Source organism: Megalopta genalis, chromosome 6, assembly GCF_051020955.1.
Source record: "Megalopta genalis isolate 19385.01 chromosome 6, iyMegGena1_principal, whole genome shotgun sequence".
In the NCBI taxonomy this organism is placed as follows: Eukaryota; Metazoa; Arthropoda; class Insecta; order Hymenoptera; family Halictidae; genus Megalopta; species Megalopta genalis.
In genome coordinates this window covers 18,571,440-18,588,488 of record NC_135018.1, presented here as the reverse complement: position 1 = coordinate 18,588,488, position 17,049 = coordinate 18,571,440, and the positions used below count along the sequence as shown (strand labels likewise).

The 17,049-nt window shown below is 38.6% G+C and overlaps 2 protein-coding genes across 6 annotated transcripts; both read left to right on the top strand.

Annotated features, from left to right (window-relative positions):
- The first annotated feature begins 62 nt into the window (after nucleotides 1-62).
- Nucleotides 63-9,743, top strand: LOC117218889 (uncharacterized). Its single transcript, XM_076522612.1, has 7 exons — nucleotides 63-1,509; nucleotides 2,398-2,496; nucleotides 2,633-2,723; nucleotides 3,821-3,966; nucleotides 4,745-4,877; nucleotides 5,209-5,331; nucleotides 8,937-9,743. Exons 1-6 carry the CDS (start codon nucleotides 1,241-1,243, stop codon nucleotides 5,257-5,259), a joined length of 789 nt encoding a protein of 262 aa, XP_076378727.1. The 5' UTR covers nucleotides 63-1,240; the 3' UTR covers nucleotides 5,260-5,331; nucleotides 8,937-9,743.
- A 482-nt stretch (nucleotides 9,744-10,225) lies between these two features.
- On the top strand, nucleotides 10,226-16,371 carry LOC117218887 (uncharacterized). 5 transcript variants are annotated; one of them, XR_013033596.1, is made up of 11 exons: nucleotides 10,234-10,500; nucleotides 11,093-11,212; nucleotides 11,341-11,458; nucleotides 11,710-11,895; nucleotides 12,774-12,849; nucleotides 12,941-13,039; nucleotides 13,170-13,260; nucleotides 13,330-13,496; nucleotides 13,947-14,079; nucleotides 14,158-14,337; nucleotides 15,800-16,371. XR_013033596.1 is itself a non-coding variant. In XM_076522596.1 (11 exons), the coding sequence occupies exons 1-10, from the start codon at nucleotides 10,360-10,362 to the stop codon at nucleotides 14,206-14,208; spliced, it is 1,182 nt and encodes a 393-aa protein (XP_076378711.1). In that variant the 5' UTR covers nucleotides 10,242-10,359; the 3' UTR covers nucleotides 14,209-14,239; nucleotides 15,800-16,371. The 5 variants fall into 5 exon arrangements, 3 of the variants coding, with proteins under 3 accessions (XP_076378711.1, XP_076378713.1, XP_076378712.1); XM_076522596.1 differs by having other exon boundaries at nucleotides 10,242-10,500; nucleotides 14,158-14,239; XM_076522598.1 differs by having other exon boundaries at nucleotides 10,258-10,500; nucleotides 13,351-13,496; nucleotides 14,158-14,239.
- The last annotated feature ends 678 nt before the right edge of the window (nucleotides 16,372-17,049 follow it).

Below are 17,049 nucleotides of genomic sequence, written 5' to 3'. Positions count from 1 at the left end.
CTATTTCTCTTCCCATCAAATCTTAAAGTAAAGTTATTCGAATATATTTAAAAATGTCACATAAATAAGATTACTGAATCATAAGTTAGATAAATGGTTCGACCGTTTTTTGGAAAATAATCGTTTCAGATTTTCATTGCTTACAGGAAAACGAAAATATAAGCTGAAGTAATAAGATAAAGTAAATCAGAAGATTAGATGTACCTCGTTGGTCCTAACAGTTTGGCCTAGCCAATAGATTTTAACAAAAATCACTTTTCAAGTTTGATAAGAAATAATATCTACGATATTATTATACAAATAATAATATAATAATAATAATAATAATAATATAATAATATTATAATAATATTGTATTATATTATATAAATAAATACAATAATATCAAATAATATCTACATAATTACACAAATGTTGTATTAATTCATAAAACTGAATCAAGTTCTACACAATTCTAGCATCTTTTGATAGTAGTAAGTGCTGTTAGTACAAGATCGCGCGAAAAATGCGTCCAGCGATCAATGAAAGTGCACACAAATGTTTAATAAATTAACAGTAATATTCCAGCGAATGATATTCTACAAACAAATTTGTCACTGAACGCACCTTGAAATACAAACGAACAAAGATTTCAAGTATCGACGCTCACCTCGAACGCGTGAGACGTCTTCAACCCTGCTGCTAATTAAACAAATGATATATGCAACAAATTATAAGTACAACTAAAATATGGCATCTGCAAGACAGCTGCGAATGTATGACAGGACTGCTGTATTAAATGTGAACGTGAAAATGCTGTGAGAAACATTACTCTTTGGCACAATGCGGCAATAATAATACAGTAATAATAATAAATGATATAACAATATATATATATATATATATATATATATATATATATATATATATATATATATATATGTATATTAACAGCCGGAAAGGGCTGATTCCTGATGTCATCTCAAATAACTTTTTCCTCAGCGAAAATGCAATCCACGGCTTTGTTTACGAGCTATTACGCAAGAACAATTACCATTATTTAACCTTATTATATATAATTTAACAGCGACCAATGAGAGACGAGCTTGGCTGGCGCGAGGCGGCTGAGCCAATCAGCGGAACCGGCCTCATTGGCTGGACCGCCTCGCACCTGCTGATCTCGCCTCTCATTGGTCACTGTTAAATTATACGTAATAAGGTCGAATAATACCAATCGTTCTTGCGTGAGAACAACACTAAAATGGCAATATTTCGAATTCCAGTGATGTCATGCTTAGTAGCAGCTTACGTGACTGTGTCCATACTACTGCCTACGCTGCTGCGCTCGAATCTTCAACTTCATTATCTGCACATGTTCGGATTTTTTTATACCGAGGGGGGTCAGCAAACCGACAGGGTGTGTGTTCACCTGGTGCTAGTGAGTGTGATGGGTCAGATTACGTTAGCAGGTACGGAATCGTCACTCGCTGTTTTCAGCGCCTATTTCTGTGGACTGTTCGACATTGCCAGGTACGATTGAGTCAATTTTTTCGATTTTTTTCGTTCACTATTTGTTCCCTTCGTTTGGACTATACGAGACCATGATATTCAGAGAATAAATCGATGTGATCAATGTCTATATTACCACTTTGACTTCAGCCATTTGTGGAAAACGGAATTACAGTAAATTCTTCCTAATCTTCTTTGCAGACAAAAATGGAGAATTTGGGAAGAGGAGGTACGATTATTCGAGTCTTGCGCCATTTTTATAATTATTGACAATCGACAACTCGAATAATCATCACTCCTCTTCCCAAATTGTCCATTTTTGTATGCAATCTGAGGAAAAATTGGGGAGAATTCACTGTACTAGGTACGTGACCGTCGAATCGTGGCATCTGTCCTCCGAATGTCGTCGAATCGAGGCGTCTCTTCTCCAAATGTCGTCAAACAGAGACATCATCTCTGCAAATGAGCCGTTTATTTTGAAAGTGGCATAAGTCACTTTTTCAAAAACATCGAGTTAATGACTTATGCCACTTTCAAAATAAACGGCTCAAATGTCGCCAAATAGAGACATCTCTTCTCCGAATGTCAGTCAAAAGCATAGTCCGAATAGCATAATTCCACTGATATTTTCTTTCGAACGACACATGTACATACCTTCTTTGACGTTGTCTTTAACATTTCATGCGTAGTTAAGAATATAAATAAGTTACTTGCTACGTATAATGAATAAATATGGTCCAAAGTATGTCAAAGATATCCAGTTAATGATTTACTAATTTTTAACACGTAAACGAAGCCGTGAGTTGCATTTTCGCCAAGGAAACTGTTACTTCAAATGACCTCGGGAACCCCTCATTTGCCGCTCGTACAATAATTTCGGGTCACCCTGTATATTGTTCTTTGTTTCAGTTACCGAATACGAGGTGCAGTGAACAAGATGGTGAACTCGGTTACGTTGGAGCTAATAGACATACAATCAGCCATCGAAGTGCATCAACGGGCTCTTGAGTTGGTATCTACATTCAGATACATATATCAGTAACAGTGGTATATATTTCATTATATGTATTTTGATTACGTATCTTATTTGCTCTGCGTCTGTCGATGGTCCACACGCTGAAATATTATAAATTCCTGAACGAAGGCTAGCAGCGATTCTCACGAAAAACATGATGCTCTCGTATTTAGTAGCGATCGTAACGGTTGTCGTCTCGTTCGCCGTCAATTTATACCGTGTAAGCATGATTATTACGTATCGGAAAGAGTTCGTGTGGTATTCCAATCCCTTTTATTGGTCCGCAATTCGAACGTACTAAAATATTAAAAATAAAAATATTATATATTATTATTTATTTATTTATTATTATAAATAATATTATATAATTATTATTATTATTTATTATTATAAATATTATATATTATATATTATATATATTATAAAAAATATTATAAATATACGTATAAAAGTATTTGCACTTTCTGCGTAAAGTATGCATTCTGGACCAGTAAATCAAGATTATACTGATTGGTTATTCTCCTTGGTATTTCTATCATTTAAAAAAAAATTTTTTTGAGGTGTTTTTAACGATGTACGAACACTTTTGTGGGCCACTGTACGTGCTCGGAGTAAAGAAACGCACTAAAATATTGCAAAAGATGCGAACGATATGAAAAACAATGTTTTGGATGAATTTTATAAACTAAACTAAAAAAAGAATAGCTTTAATTCATTGTTAAATTCTAATTTTTTTATAAAATAAAATAAAGTAAATATCAGTAAATCATCTCATCATCTAATCATACGAAAATAAGTCTAGAGATTAATTTACAATTCTGGAATGATAAAAATACCTGAAACAATTTAAGGAAGGCAATGAATTGTTTAGCGATCAGTGGCCAATAAGAGACGAGCTCGGCTGGCGCTCCGCCCTTGTGGCCAATGCCGCGTCGCGTTGGCCGCCTGACGCAGTGGCAGTGGCCGCGAGGGCGTGGCGTCAGCCGTACGCGATCTCTCATTGGTCAGTGTTTTTCGTTAATAACTCGTAAACAAAGCCGCGGATTGCATTTTAGCTAAGGCAAAAGTTACTTCGAATGACCTCAGGAATCCCTCATTTCCGGATTGCAAGACATTTCTGGGACACCCTGCATAAATTTATAGATTCTTGCGAAACGGTAATATTAGAATAAATTGAAATTTATACTTTAAATTCGCACGAGCTTTTTCCGCTACCTGATAGAAGTGAGTAAGAAGGATACGATAGTTAATTGCGACGTGCTAATTTCTGCCTGTCGATGGAAGTGTAACGTAAAACTGTTCTTTTGCATGTGCCAGTTTCTCTTAGCCACCAAACAGCTCGACGACGTGGAAAACTTGGCGTTTTCTTGGAACCTCGTTGCATCGCACATTATAATCATGTTCCTAAATAATTACAGTGGTCAGAAACTGATTACCACTAGTATTGATTTTTTCAATCAAACGTGAGTTCGTATTTTTATTGAGCAAATGTTTCTGCATCGATCGGTGGCGAGAATAACACCAAATTGATGCGGTGGTAAATTGAAGTGTTATGCGCGATCATAAGCGAATCTTTTTTCGTCAAGAGTTCGTTTAGATCAGAGCTGGGTAATATTTATAGAGAAAATATTTTAAATACTATTATTTTAAATAATCGATGTTTCACAATTCAAATAAAATAGCACTTCGAGCAGGACATAAAATTTCAGTAGATAAAATATTTGATTTCGATAATGTGTAAATCATGAAAATAAATATTTCATCTTGATAATCTAAAACGTAAAATAAAATAACTTTTATTTCAATAACATAAAACGTAAAACGAATGAAATTAATTGTCTTTTTTAATACGTTTATAATGCAGAGGGAAAGTAATTCGTTCGTTCTAAATGACCGAAATAAATTTTACGCTGTGATTTGGTAAAATCAAATTATAAATCAAATAAATAAAATGTTCGGAACAGTGGTGCAAATATTTTCAGTGTTACTCAAATAAACTACAATTTGAAATGTTATCTTAAAAATTTCTTATTACGAATAAAATATTTTATTTTCAAAAGTACATTCTTTCGAACAAACAAAATATGTTATTTTCACAAGCACACGAATGATTCAAAATAAAATATTTATTTATTATTTGCCATTTGAAATGCTATTTTACTCAGCTCTGGTTTAGATTAAGATCAGTGTTGAAACATACATAACAATCAATTAATAAAATGTCGGTGTTCAATAAAACAGATACAATACGTTGTGGTACTGTATGCCACCGAAGTCGCAAAAAATGTTATTGTTCGTTTTGATGAAAAGTGTGTCAGAAGTACAATTTATTCTGGCTGGTTTATTTGTTCCATGCTACGAAGGTTTCTCAATGGTAATACACTGAAATTATACGTTAACACATTACCTACCGGTAGTTGTACAACGATTTATAACAAAATTTATAATATAATTTAATATAATTTAATTTAGAATATTTATAATATAACATTTAATAACAATAATGATTTTCAACGTGAACCGGCAATGTATCATCGATAAAAGAATCTACAAATTTCTTTCAAGATTACTTATTTCAACAAGATTTATTGCAAGCTCCATTCTAACGTCACGTAATCATTAAGAATCCAATTGATAAGCTACCGATAGGTAAACAGTTAACAGCCGTGATTCTCAGATTCAAATTCAAGAAACTTTTGTTTCAGATGATGAGCTCATCTTTTTCGTATTTCACTGTTCTTTATTCGATCCAGTAAAATATTGAAAAATGTTGGGTCCGACAGTAGTAATTATAGAGGATCGGAATTACAGGAAATTTTGAATACTTGGTATGTCCATTTGAAAGTCTCTTTCTGCCACAAGAAATCATCGTTACGTTATACGTAATTCTAATAGTACACATATTTTGTTTATAGTATAGTATATAGTATATATAGTATACTATACATATAGTATATAGTATATAGTATACAGGGTGTTCCACGATTATTTTAACTGCCGAAAATGAGGGGTAGATGAGGTCATTTGAAGTAACTTTCTCCTTTGCGAAAATGCAATCTGCGGATTTGCTTTGTGAATCATTCGTTGAACTGTGTTCGGACACAGAATTACTTAAATTAAAATATCATTTACGTACTTTGTTAATCTTCACTGTAAACCTTGCATAAAAATTTCATATGTTGACCTTGATATGTCCTTAACATAACCTTGATATGTCCTTGACATAACCTTGATATGCCCTTGACATTTTTTTTTTTTTTTTTTTTTTTTTACATGGAGGTAATCCCTTTACGGATATCCCGCCCCCTCGTGGGAGAGGCAGCGGGATTATGCGAGACTCCGTCGAACTCTTCGACCCCGAAAGGGGGACGACCAGCCCGACGACTACCCGCCAATTCCTCCATGTCCATCTCGCGGGTTCTGCGGGTGAGTCTGGGATCCGCGCCGGCATGCCTACCAGACTCCCCCACCCGTCTTCATGCAACCCCGGGGGTGCTGAAGGCACCCCCAAATTCCTCGTTATCCGAAGATGCTCGGCGACGGAAGGCAGAGCATCTTCCCCTCTAGTTGAGCCGCCCGTTGAGCTGACGAATCCCATTCGCTTTGCTCGACGGCTCACCGGAGACCACCCTACAGGCGGTTGACCAAAGCTCCTGTGGGAACCATGATGCCACATCCGCTGCGGGGTGGCCTCCGTTACGCGTTAGCGGGTACCCAACGGGAGTGCGCGATCCGCACGCACCCTGGGTCTCCGCAGCCCCCTCCTTCTGTTTGGGTCGCAGGTTTGCCTGCGACGCCTTTCAGCCTCCTCCTTCTGGAGCATTACGGACTCGCAGAAGGAGGTGAATGCTCCCCACGACCCCGCGCTTGCAACCGACTCGTGTACGATGGTCTCAAGCGCGAGGTCTCTTCCTACGGCCATCCTCAGGCCACGGCGCTGTGGAGCCCACGCCGGACATTCCTCCAGCGTATGTTGCGCCGTGTCCGAAGGATCACCGCAGTGGTGACATCTAGTGTCCACCTCTTTTCCGATGCGACACAAGTAACTGCCGAAGCATCCGTGCCCCGTCAGCACCTGCGTCGCTCGGTACGTGGTCTTCCCCCCGAGTCCGGCACGCTGCCATTCCCGGAACACAGGGAGGATCGCCTTCGCCGCTCTGTTCACGTTTTTCCCCCTCGCGACCTCTGATGCGAGGCGTTGCCGCCAGGCCTCTACGGCGCGTTGTCTGGCGGCCTCCCTTTCAGCCGCCACCTGGAGACTCCTCCGTTCCGGGGCCACTCCAGCCAGCCGAAGGTCGCGGTCCCGGATGTAAACATCCGCAAGACATACGGCCTCCAGGTCCAGCGGGAGCAGGCCCGAAACTGCCATCGCTGATGCGTGAGATATGGTGCGGTACCCCCGCACGATCCTTATCGCCAGCCTGCGCTCCAAGCGACGCAGTGTGGCAGAAGGCCCACCGCGCCGGCCAGCAAAAACATCGCGCGCCCATACAGGGGCCCCATAAAGGGATAATCCCCGCACCATTCCCGCAAACAGTCGACGGACCCTCCCTCCGGGTGCCCCCAGGTTGGGAAGTATGCGACCGAGCGCAGCGATCGCACCCTCCACCCGGGGAGCCAGGAGCTCGAAGTGCCGGCCGAACGTCCAGGCACCGTCGAGTGCGATCCCGAGATACCTGAACCCCCCCCCCCCCCGATACCGATTCGTCCCACCCCCACGTCCATCCCGCAGAGGGGAGGTGCCCGCGAGCGACCTTTGCCATGAAACCACATGGCTTCAGTCTTACTCGCCGACACCTCTAGGCCCAGTGCCCGGATGGCTTTAACTATTCTAATTGTCCCTACTTCACCGTGAAGCAGGGCTTCCCTCCATGTCCTGCCGGTGGACACGATCAGCGTGTCATCTGCATAGCAGATGATGTTCACACCGACAGGCATTTTCCCCCCCTCGCGCAGTACACGGTCGTACGCGATGTTCCACAGCAGGGGGCCTAAAACGGACCCCTGCGGGACACCGCGCACGACTCGCCGGCTCGCCATCCCCGCGGCGACGGGATATTCCACCCACCTGTCGGAGAGGTAGCTCCCTATTATCCGCTGTAGGTACTGCGGCACCCGCTGGTACCGCAGCTCTTCCAAAATACACGCCCAGGGAACAGAGTTGAAGGCATTGGCAATGTCAAGTGACACCGCCAGTGCAACCCCGCCCCCCTGTGTCACGGGGTCCGAGAGCGCCCTCAGCCTGCGGACAGCGTCCACAGTAGAGAGGCCCTCTCGGAAGCCGTACTGGGCACTACTGAGTCCGGGAGCCGCCCCACTCGCCAGGTGAGCCACAAGCCTACGCGCTACAATTCTCTCGAATAGCTTTGCCTCCTCGTTGAGAATGCAAAGTGGTCGCCACGCAGACGGCGAGCTTTCGTCCTTCCCCTTCTTGGGGATTAAAACTAATAACCCTTTCCGCCATGATGACGGAAAGGTACCCTCCCTGAGGCAAATGTCGAACAGTTGCCTTATATCAGAGCCAAGTGCCAACAGGGACAAGGCCAGCACCCGACCGTGGACGCCGTCCAGGCCGGGCGTCCTACCACCTATCCGACTCGCGGCCTGGCGGAGCTCGTCCTCCGTCACCTCCAGCTCCCGGTTCCATGCAGCGTCTGCCCCTGCCCGTCGTTCCTCAGTGGGGCCCGCTGCGACCTCCTCAGGGTCTCCCTCAGAGGGAAAGAGACCCCCAATCACCCTGTCCAGGAGCTGGGGTTTTAACGCCGCTGTAGCTGGGGGGGGGGGCCGCGCACGGAGCCTGCCCATAACTATCTTGTAGGGCCTCCCCCAGGGATCCGCGTCTAATGTTTCGACGAGCTCTCGCTATGCCTGATCCTTGGCCCTGGCGATCTCCTTTCGGAGCTCCGACAACGCGTCGCGGTACCCGCGATAGCACTCAAGCACGGTTGCCCGAGTGCTCGATGCCCGCCGGCGCGCTCGCGTGTACTTTCTACGGGCTGCGTGTCCCGCAGCACGCAGCCCGGCTATTTCAGCCGACCACCAGTATACGGGTGCCATCCGGTTGGCGTCGCTACTGCGGGGCATTGCAGTGTCAGAAATTGACCACAACGCCTTCCGCAGCAGTTCGGCCCCCCGTTCAGGATGCACCTGCCCACCCTCTGAAAAACCGCGCCCTCCCCACGATGCTGCTAATGCTGCAGCTTTTAGCAAGTCAGTGTTTAACTGCTTGGGATATGTCCTTGACATAACCTTGATATGTCCTTGAAATAACCTTGATATGTCCTTGACATAACCTTAACATAACCTTGATATGTCCTTGAAATAACCTTGAAATAACCTTGACATGTCCTTGACATAACCTTGATATGTCAAGGTTACACACAAGGTGTCATGCACACTAGAAAATTAAAACGTTTTTTTCTCTTCGTTTCAGATCGGTCAGCAAACGTCCTCCAAATTGATCATAACTTATTTCGTCGCATACGATTCCTAACTTTCGCCCAATTTCGAACGGAAACAAATTACGTGTACATAACACCGAATGAAATGCATCGTAATAACAAACCGCAACATTTTGTTAGTATTCAGCCATTATGATCTCAAACACACGCAAACGGTCAGCATGTAAAATGATCGTAGATTTGATATAATAAAGGATTTATAATACGATTCCGCTTGTTATTGAACGTAATAGAACGTATAGAATATTACCTCGTGTCGTGATAGCTGCCAGATGACCATATATGAGCCGTTTATTTTGAAAGTGGCATAGGTCACTTTGTTTTTTAAGTCGATATATTTAAGGGTTTGCGTTTTAACACGTTTAAAAATATGGATGCCAACTTTCGAGACGATTTACTTGTATTCGTTATCTCAGGATACTGATATTTTTCTCAGTTTATACTGAAAAGTGGTGATTTTTTAATGTTTATACGAAATTATTTACATAATTAATTGTAATTAATTATATAAATAAATTATATATTATATACCCTGAAATTATTTATATAATTATTTATATAATTTCGTATAAACATTAAAAAATCACCACTTTTCATTACGGTAAAGTGACTTATGCCACTTTCAAAATAAACGGCTCGTATAGCAATTATTGCTTCCACGGTGCGTGCGATCCACAACAGCTTGGTCGCAAAGCATAGGCGGTGAAGTGAAAATTGCTGGCAGAGCAGCTAGTGATGTAAGTAAAATGTATGAAAACAATAAAAGAACTTACAACGAACCCTCGCACTTACATGTCCTCGTCTCTTCTGTCGAACGCTCTTCTATCATACCAATTGTATGCATAACAGTCAGTCCGTAGGACACTGCATCCGTCACACTCGTCACTAAATATTCCAACAGCAACTTTTCAAAGATAATTTAAGCTTTTAACAGTTCAAATCGTACAGCTGCTTCAGCATTGCAGCAACAGCTCGGATGACTTCGATACGGAAGTCTCGATAATTTTCATTCAATAGTGCAAGGAATCTTGTCTTGCACTGACGGTTGTACACGGTAAAGAATAATTCTCGTGGGGAGACTTTATATTCGAACAATATTTGAACGATCTCTCTCGCCAAGGGAAAGAAATATTATTCTTTCCCTGGGGGGAGCAAACAAGAAAAGCAAACATCGAAACAGAACGAGTTATACATTTTTAACGTTACACGTTTCTTCCAGAGGCTTACAGAGATCGATCGATTTCGGATGAGAACTTGTAATGTGACATAAATGTGTTCACGTTGCATTAAATTTGTAAATGGAAAGGAAGCAACATAAATAAAATATATGAAACCGAGGTGAAATCGAACGCTTACGCAAAGTTTTCCCGCAGACGTTCTTTAACATCGGATGAAATGGAAGTGCTTCGAACGAATTACAGTACCTATAGTACCCTGTTAAATATTACTGGTCTCTGGCCCTATGACAAAAGTCTATCTGCAGTGATTCTGAGAACAGTTTATACCGTGCTTAGCGTCTCGCTTATAGGGATTCAGGTAATGAAGATTTTACGAGTGGAGGAATACATTTTTTACAAAAAAAGTGGACTGCATTCGAATGGAAGTAATAACGCATTTATAAAAGTGTAGCGTCTGCAGCAACAAAAGCAAAGTAGCAATGCAATATAAAGTATTTATCTGATTAGGGTTCGTTGAGAACGTACCATATTAGAGATTCTGCAGAATTCAATTGTAGAAAATTTATTTAGAGTTACACGCACTGTTCTCAGGGTATTAAGCCTGTACTTAAGTTTATACTTTTTACTGCTGGAGTCCTGTGCGTTTTATACCATTCTCTCCAACTTCAACACATCTTAGTTGCATATTTGCATTTGAAGTGTAAATTGTATTGAAATTTGAAGAATAGTGTCATATTCTATATTATTATGACATTAGTGATTACTATGATATTACTATGCTATAGGGAAGACTTGTGAGACGATTAAATAAACCAAAATATTAATAAATGATTAAGAAATCATTTATTTATACTAGATATACTAGATCATATATACTAGATATATGTATATATGTATATATGTATACTAGATATATTAGATATAATATTAGATTTAAAACTATTTTTCAGATTTATTCGGTAACGAAGGTAGATAATTCGCCAGTCAAAGTAATTACATCGTTATCGCTTGTCGCCCCGATCTTAGTATCTCTTCTGCGATATCTCGGTTTTATTGCCAAATTTGGAGTAGTAAGTTCGCGAACACTTCCGTTCACGTTTTTTTTTGTCGCATCGAATGAAACAAACATCAATGTAACTAATATATCTGTCGAGCAGAACATTCATAATTATAACGTTGTTTTTTCACTTGGCTTTAGCTAAGATCCGTGTACGGAAATTATGAAAACGACTTCAACACATTTAAAGATCCTGTCGAACAGGATATGCTGAGAAGACACATGGAGAAGGGGAGACGATTAGTCCTCGCATACATAGGTAAAGGTAGAAGTAAGAGTGGCAATAAAGATGCAGCGTATCTTAGATAGAAAATTAAATTATAATTATAATATATATATATATATATATTATAAAAAATATTAAAATTAAAAATATTAATATTGTAAGTATTCTAAAATAAAATATGATATTAAAAAGTGGTGTGACGAATCGCTCAAATTTCGCTTATAAATCGATTAATGGATTTATGTTGCGTAAAAACTAAGCTAAAATATCATTTCGAATTCCAGGGATATCGTGTGGATTAGTAGTCTTTTCATTAGTAACACTACTGGTCCCCACAATACTGCATTCGAAATATCAACTGCATTACCTACGAATGTATGGATTCTACTTCAACGAGCAAGGCCGAAAAACTGATTTGGTCAGCATGCAACTCCTATTAGTAAGCACGATGGGATACTTATCGATTGCAGGTACGGAATCAACACTCGCTGTTTATACCGCCTATTTTTGTGGACTGTTTGAAGTCGCCAGGTACTTGTGAAACAATTTTTTCCAAAATTTACATTGATATACGTACCAAAATTTCACATTGATTTACATACCAGTCTGTGATGCTAGCAGGATTTTTCTTGTACCCCATTCATTGAATACGATTGACATGTTTTTATTTCTCCATTACAATTGGTTTCGTTCGTTTATCTAAATGATGTTTTATAATATTTTATTCTAATTTTAATGAAAAAAGTTCTACGATAATTTGGAGCCCTACAGACTACCTTTTAACCTCTTAGCTGTGGACGACGTACATACACGTCATTGAGAAATGGCAATTTTACATGTTGCAACAGAAATACTTGTCTCACGATTTAGGTTAAAATGCTTGTGAAACATGTTCAGAAATTTCGCACATTTTAGAATAATTCTAGAACAACTTGCCGAAAGAAATTGCTCCCAGTGTGATCGATAAAACGCATACAAAATTGATCTTAAAAATTGATCGACGCAGCTAAACGGTTAAACGTTTCTGTTCCTGCTCTATAATAATAATTTTTAATAGATTTATTATGAATCTAATTTGTTTAAACAAATTGCACATAGATAATCAATATTTTGGTAATATTTTGGTAATATTTGGTGATAATACCAATCATATTTTGATAATATTTTATTATACGTAAATGTGATCCTTTAGAATTGTTAAAAATTACAATATTACTAATTTAATTTACTATTTCCTAGAAGCTTCCGCAATTCCCATTCCTTTATCCATACCATGCCAATGTGTAGAACGTAAAAGTATGTTACTGGTTAAATTAATAGAAATATGTATGTTTTACAATAATTTTAGCAATGTTGATATACAGTAAATTCTCCCAAATTATTCCTCAGCTCGTACACAAAAATAGACAATTTAAAAAGAACAGGTACGATCATTCGAGCCTTCCTAAATTGTTCATTTTTGTCGACAAGCTGAGAGATAATTGGTCAGAATTTACTGTATCGTTATTTTTTCAGTTACCGAATTCAGAATGAAGTTAACAACGTGATAAATTCTGTTATTTCAAAGTCTCTAGACATACGATCAACCGTGGAAGTACACCGGCGAGCTATGGAGTTGGTATCTTCATGCAGTTACGTCAGTAACAATAGCATATATTTAATTATAATTTAACCATATGTTTTATGTATATATTGCGTCTATTGATGATCAACGCACTGGAATATTATTAATTTGTGACCGAAGGATGGTTAAAAACCTGACGCAGGAACTGGCGGTCTCGTATTTATTAGCTGTCATAACTGTTGTCGCCTCGTTCGCTATCAATTTATACCGTGTAAGCATTATTAGAAGTGAGTAAGACGAATTCAAGAAGTTATTCGTGCCTTCGTTGAACGTAACGTAGCAAAACAATTTGTTGCGACAGCTCCTTCTAGCAAGCAATAATTCGAGAGACGTTGAAAATCTTATATTCACTGTGGGACTGAATCTCCTACATTTTATAATCCTGTTCTTAAATAATTATATCGGGCAGGGTGTGAAGGACAGCAGTATTCAGGTGTATTACGACACGTGAGTCCAGCTTTTTACTGAAGAAATATTTCTTTCATCGACGTTATAATAAATTTGACTGAATTCGCGCGATAGTTATAATAGTAAAATAACTTGTCAAAGTTATTTACTTGTTAAATAAATAAAATAACTTGTCAGGAGTAAATTGCTACGCCAATCTGGAAGGCACAGTTGCACAGACGTTATAATTTATTGAATTTTCCGTTTGGGCAACGTAACATTAAAACGATTCGTTTCACATCAGAAGCTTGAAATGCTTAGCTGAAATTTTTAGAAAATACTGCGAGAAGAGTAAATTTGCATGTCATGCAACATCGGGAAAGGATAAAAAAAATGTACAAAATATTCATTTATAACTTCGATTTATAGTTAGTTAAGAGAGGAACGTAAAATCATACATAACTAGAACGATTTCTGCATAAATTATTAAACAGCAATTCTATCAAACAGATGCAATTCGTTGTGGTACTGTATACCACCAAAGTCGCAGAAATTATTGTTATTCTTACTGCTGAGAAGTAAGAATGAAATACAGTATGATTTGGCTGGTTTATTCACTCCGTGTTACGAAGGTTTCTCGATGGTAATTCAAGATGTTTATACCCTATTAACACTAACATTCCGTTCCAAGCTTGAGAATATTAAAATGTTTCTGTTTTAGATGATGAGCTCATCTTTTTCATATTTCACATTTCTATATTCAACCCAGTAAAATATTTCAAAGTGACACGGTTACGCCAGTAGTGAGTATAAATTATAATTGATCGAAAAAGAAAAATCTAAATACGTGACCTGGTCATTTAAATGGCGCTGTTTCACTGCAGAAAGTCACTGATGCGTCGTATGTAAATCTGAAACTCTGATCACGAAACATTATATGTATCTATAAATTATGAAACATGATATCTCAATCGGTTATTTGTTGATCCCCTCGCACGCATGTTGCTAAAATCTCACAGTCTTATTGAATTTCTTCAGAGCGTATCCCTTACCACTTGCAACGTTATACAAATTTTTTATGGACCGAATAATGCGCAAGTTAGAACTTACATAAAAAAAGATCACACTTGCGTTAATGAACTTTCCAATTACAAATCTCCAAAATAGCTACAAAGAGAACAACGTGTTGGTTTGAAAAGTTCTTTACCATGTTGCAGGCTAATAAAATAATTTCCAAGATATCATCAATTAAAAGTTACAAGTCTGACTTCTGCATGTATATAAATTTAAATACATATAGCGTGCAGCTCTTTTACTTACCAGTGTTGCTGTCAGGTCAATTTACAATGTCATATATTCCAATGTTGCAACAATGTGCAACAAAACGTTACGTCGAACAGCATTCAGTCTGTTTCAAGAAAATCCTCTAGAGCATGTCAAAACCCGCTCAAAAGAATTTTCAAGTAAACAGAATGAACGTTATCTTCATTGTTTGACACATTAGTGCACGGAGAATGGTAGGAACATTCGAATTGATGCAACTTATACCGGAAGAACAGTTCTTAAATGAAGAATGATTATTGTTGCTTGTGTTAGGGTCATAGAAAATTTGTACAGCATGATTCCTCTCCTCTAGTTTGGACTCTTAAACTTACTTCACTAAAACTCATTACGCGTTGACAATCGTTCCGATGACACCATGTTATCGACACCGAATTTTGCTGATAATATTTGCTCACCGATACGTTTGTTACTCAGTCGCCGAAAATATGCGTATACAGGATGTCCCAAAATTATGATACTTGCAGGAAATAAGGGGTTCCTTAGGTCATTCGAAGTAACTTCTTCCTTAACGCAAATGCAATCCGCGGCTTTGTTTACGAGTTATTAACGAAAAACGTCGACCAATCGTAGAGCGAGCGCGGTCAGCGTTCCGCCCTTTCGGCCAATGCCATGTCGCGACGGCCGTCTGATGCAGCGGCAGTATTCACGAGGGCGGGGCGTCAGCCGTACGCGACCTCTCATTGGTCAGTGTTACTCCGTTAATAACTCGACAACAACGCCGCGGATTGCATTTTCGCTAAGGAAAGAGTTGCTTCAAATCACCTCAGGAACTCCTCATTTCCCGGAAGTATCATCATTTTGGGACACCCTACATACTTATTAAGAGTACTGAAGCCCTCAGCGTAGTGAAGAATCAGTGTAAGCCCTCAGCATAAGAATTGAGAAAAAAAGCAGTCTTTTAAATCTCACAATTAGTTATAGAAAAATAGCATTGCATACAAAGACTATGAAAGAATAGACAATAATTTCTCCCGGAAATAAATAAGTTAATTACATAAAATATCCAACATTTATTGCAGGTATCACGGCATTGGGATTAAGGGATAAATGTTAACACTTTATGCCAGCGAGCCATGTTGATAGGCTATTTCCGAGAACGCTTATCAATAAGCTTTCAATTTATATATTACTCTGTAGGTATACTAATCATTCGAGCATTATTAACATTTTAATTTTTTCATTATTCAGGTATGTACGAAAATGATCTGAAGATTAATCTTTCATCTGCAAATTCTTCCGTTACACATTCCTCTTTTTACTTTAGTTGTAGAACATATGTAGTCACACGATAAACAAAACTAGCTCGTTTTACGCACAATTCGCACCCACGTTATTCGGCCGAGCATAAGGTGTTAATATTTCGGATCTCTTTCGTATTCAGTTATTGTTATCGGGCATACAAAACGCAATATGAAATGACGAGGATTCCGCAATATGCGCAGAATAGAACGTCGTCGGTGTAATCGCGACTTTCTGCAGGGTTTCAATACGAACGTAGTAAAAAATTACAACAGATAAGTAACATAAGTTTTCTGTACCACGATTATTATGTCCACTCGATGTATGAGAAATACACACTTCTGAGAAAACATTCTGTGCTGTGTTGTCCTATCCAGTGTCGTGCGATTCCCAATACTTCGTTCATTATTTATTTATTTATACTATTTCTCTTCCCATCAAATCTTAAAGTAAAGTTATTCGAATATATTTAAAAATGTCACATAAATAAGATTACTGAATCATAAGTTAGATAAATGGTTCGACCGTTTTTTGGAAAATAATCGTTTCAGATTTTCATTGCTTACAGGAAAACGAAAATATAAGATGAAGTAATAAGATAAAGTAAATCAGAAGATTAGATGTACCTCGTTGGTCCTAACAGTTTGGCCTAGCCAATAGATTTTAACAAAAATCACTTTTCAAGTTTGATAAGAAATAATATCTACGATATTATTATACAAATAATAATATAATAATAATAATAATAATAATAATATAATAATATTATAATAATATTGTATTATATTATATAAATAAATACAATAATATCAAATAATATCTACATAATTACACAAATGTTGTATTAATTCATAAAACTGAATCAAGTTCTACACAATTCCAGCATCTTTTGATAGTAGTAAGTGCTGTTAGTACAAGATCGCGCGAAAAATGCGTCCAGCGATCAATGAAAGTGCACACAAATGTTTAATAAATTAACTGTAATATTCCAGCGAATGATATTCTACAAACAAATTTGTCACTGAACGCA

Coding starts and splice junctions, on each gene's coding strand:
- LOC117218889 (XM_076522612.1), top strand. CDS start 1,241: ATGGCAATATTTCGAATTCCAGTGATGTCATGCTTAGTAGCAGCTTAC. Junction 1,510..2,397: donor GGACTGTTCGACATTGCCAG/GTACGATTGAGT, acceptor TCTTTGTTTCAG/TTACCGAATACGAGGTGCAG. Junction 3,967..4,744: donor ATTGATTTTTTCAATCAAAC/GTGAGTTCGTAT, acceptor TCAATAAAACAG/ATACAATACGTTGTGGTACT.
- LOC117218887 (XM_076522596.1), top strand. CDS start 10,360: ATGGAAGTGCTTCGAACGAATTACAGTACCTATAGTACCCTGTTAAAT. Junction 11,459..11,709: donor ATTAGTCCTCGCATACATAG/GTAAAGGTAGAA, acceptor TTCGAATTCCAG/GGATATCGTGTGGATTAGTA. Junction 13,040..13,169: donor GTACACCGGCGAGCTATGGA/GTTGGTATCTTC, acceptor TTGTGACCGAAG/GATGGTTAAAAACCTGACGC.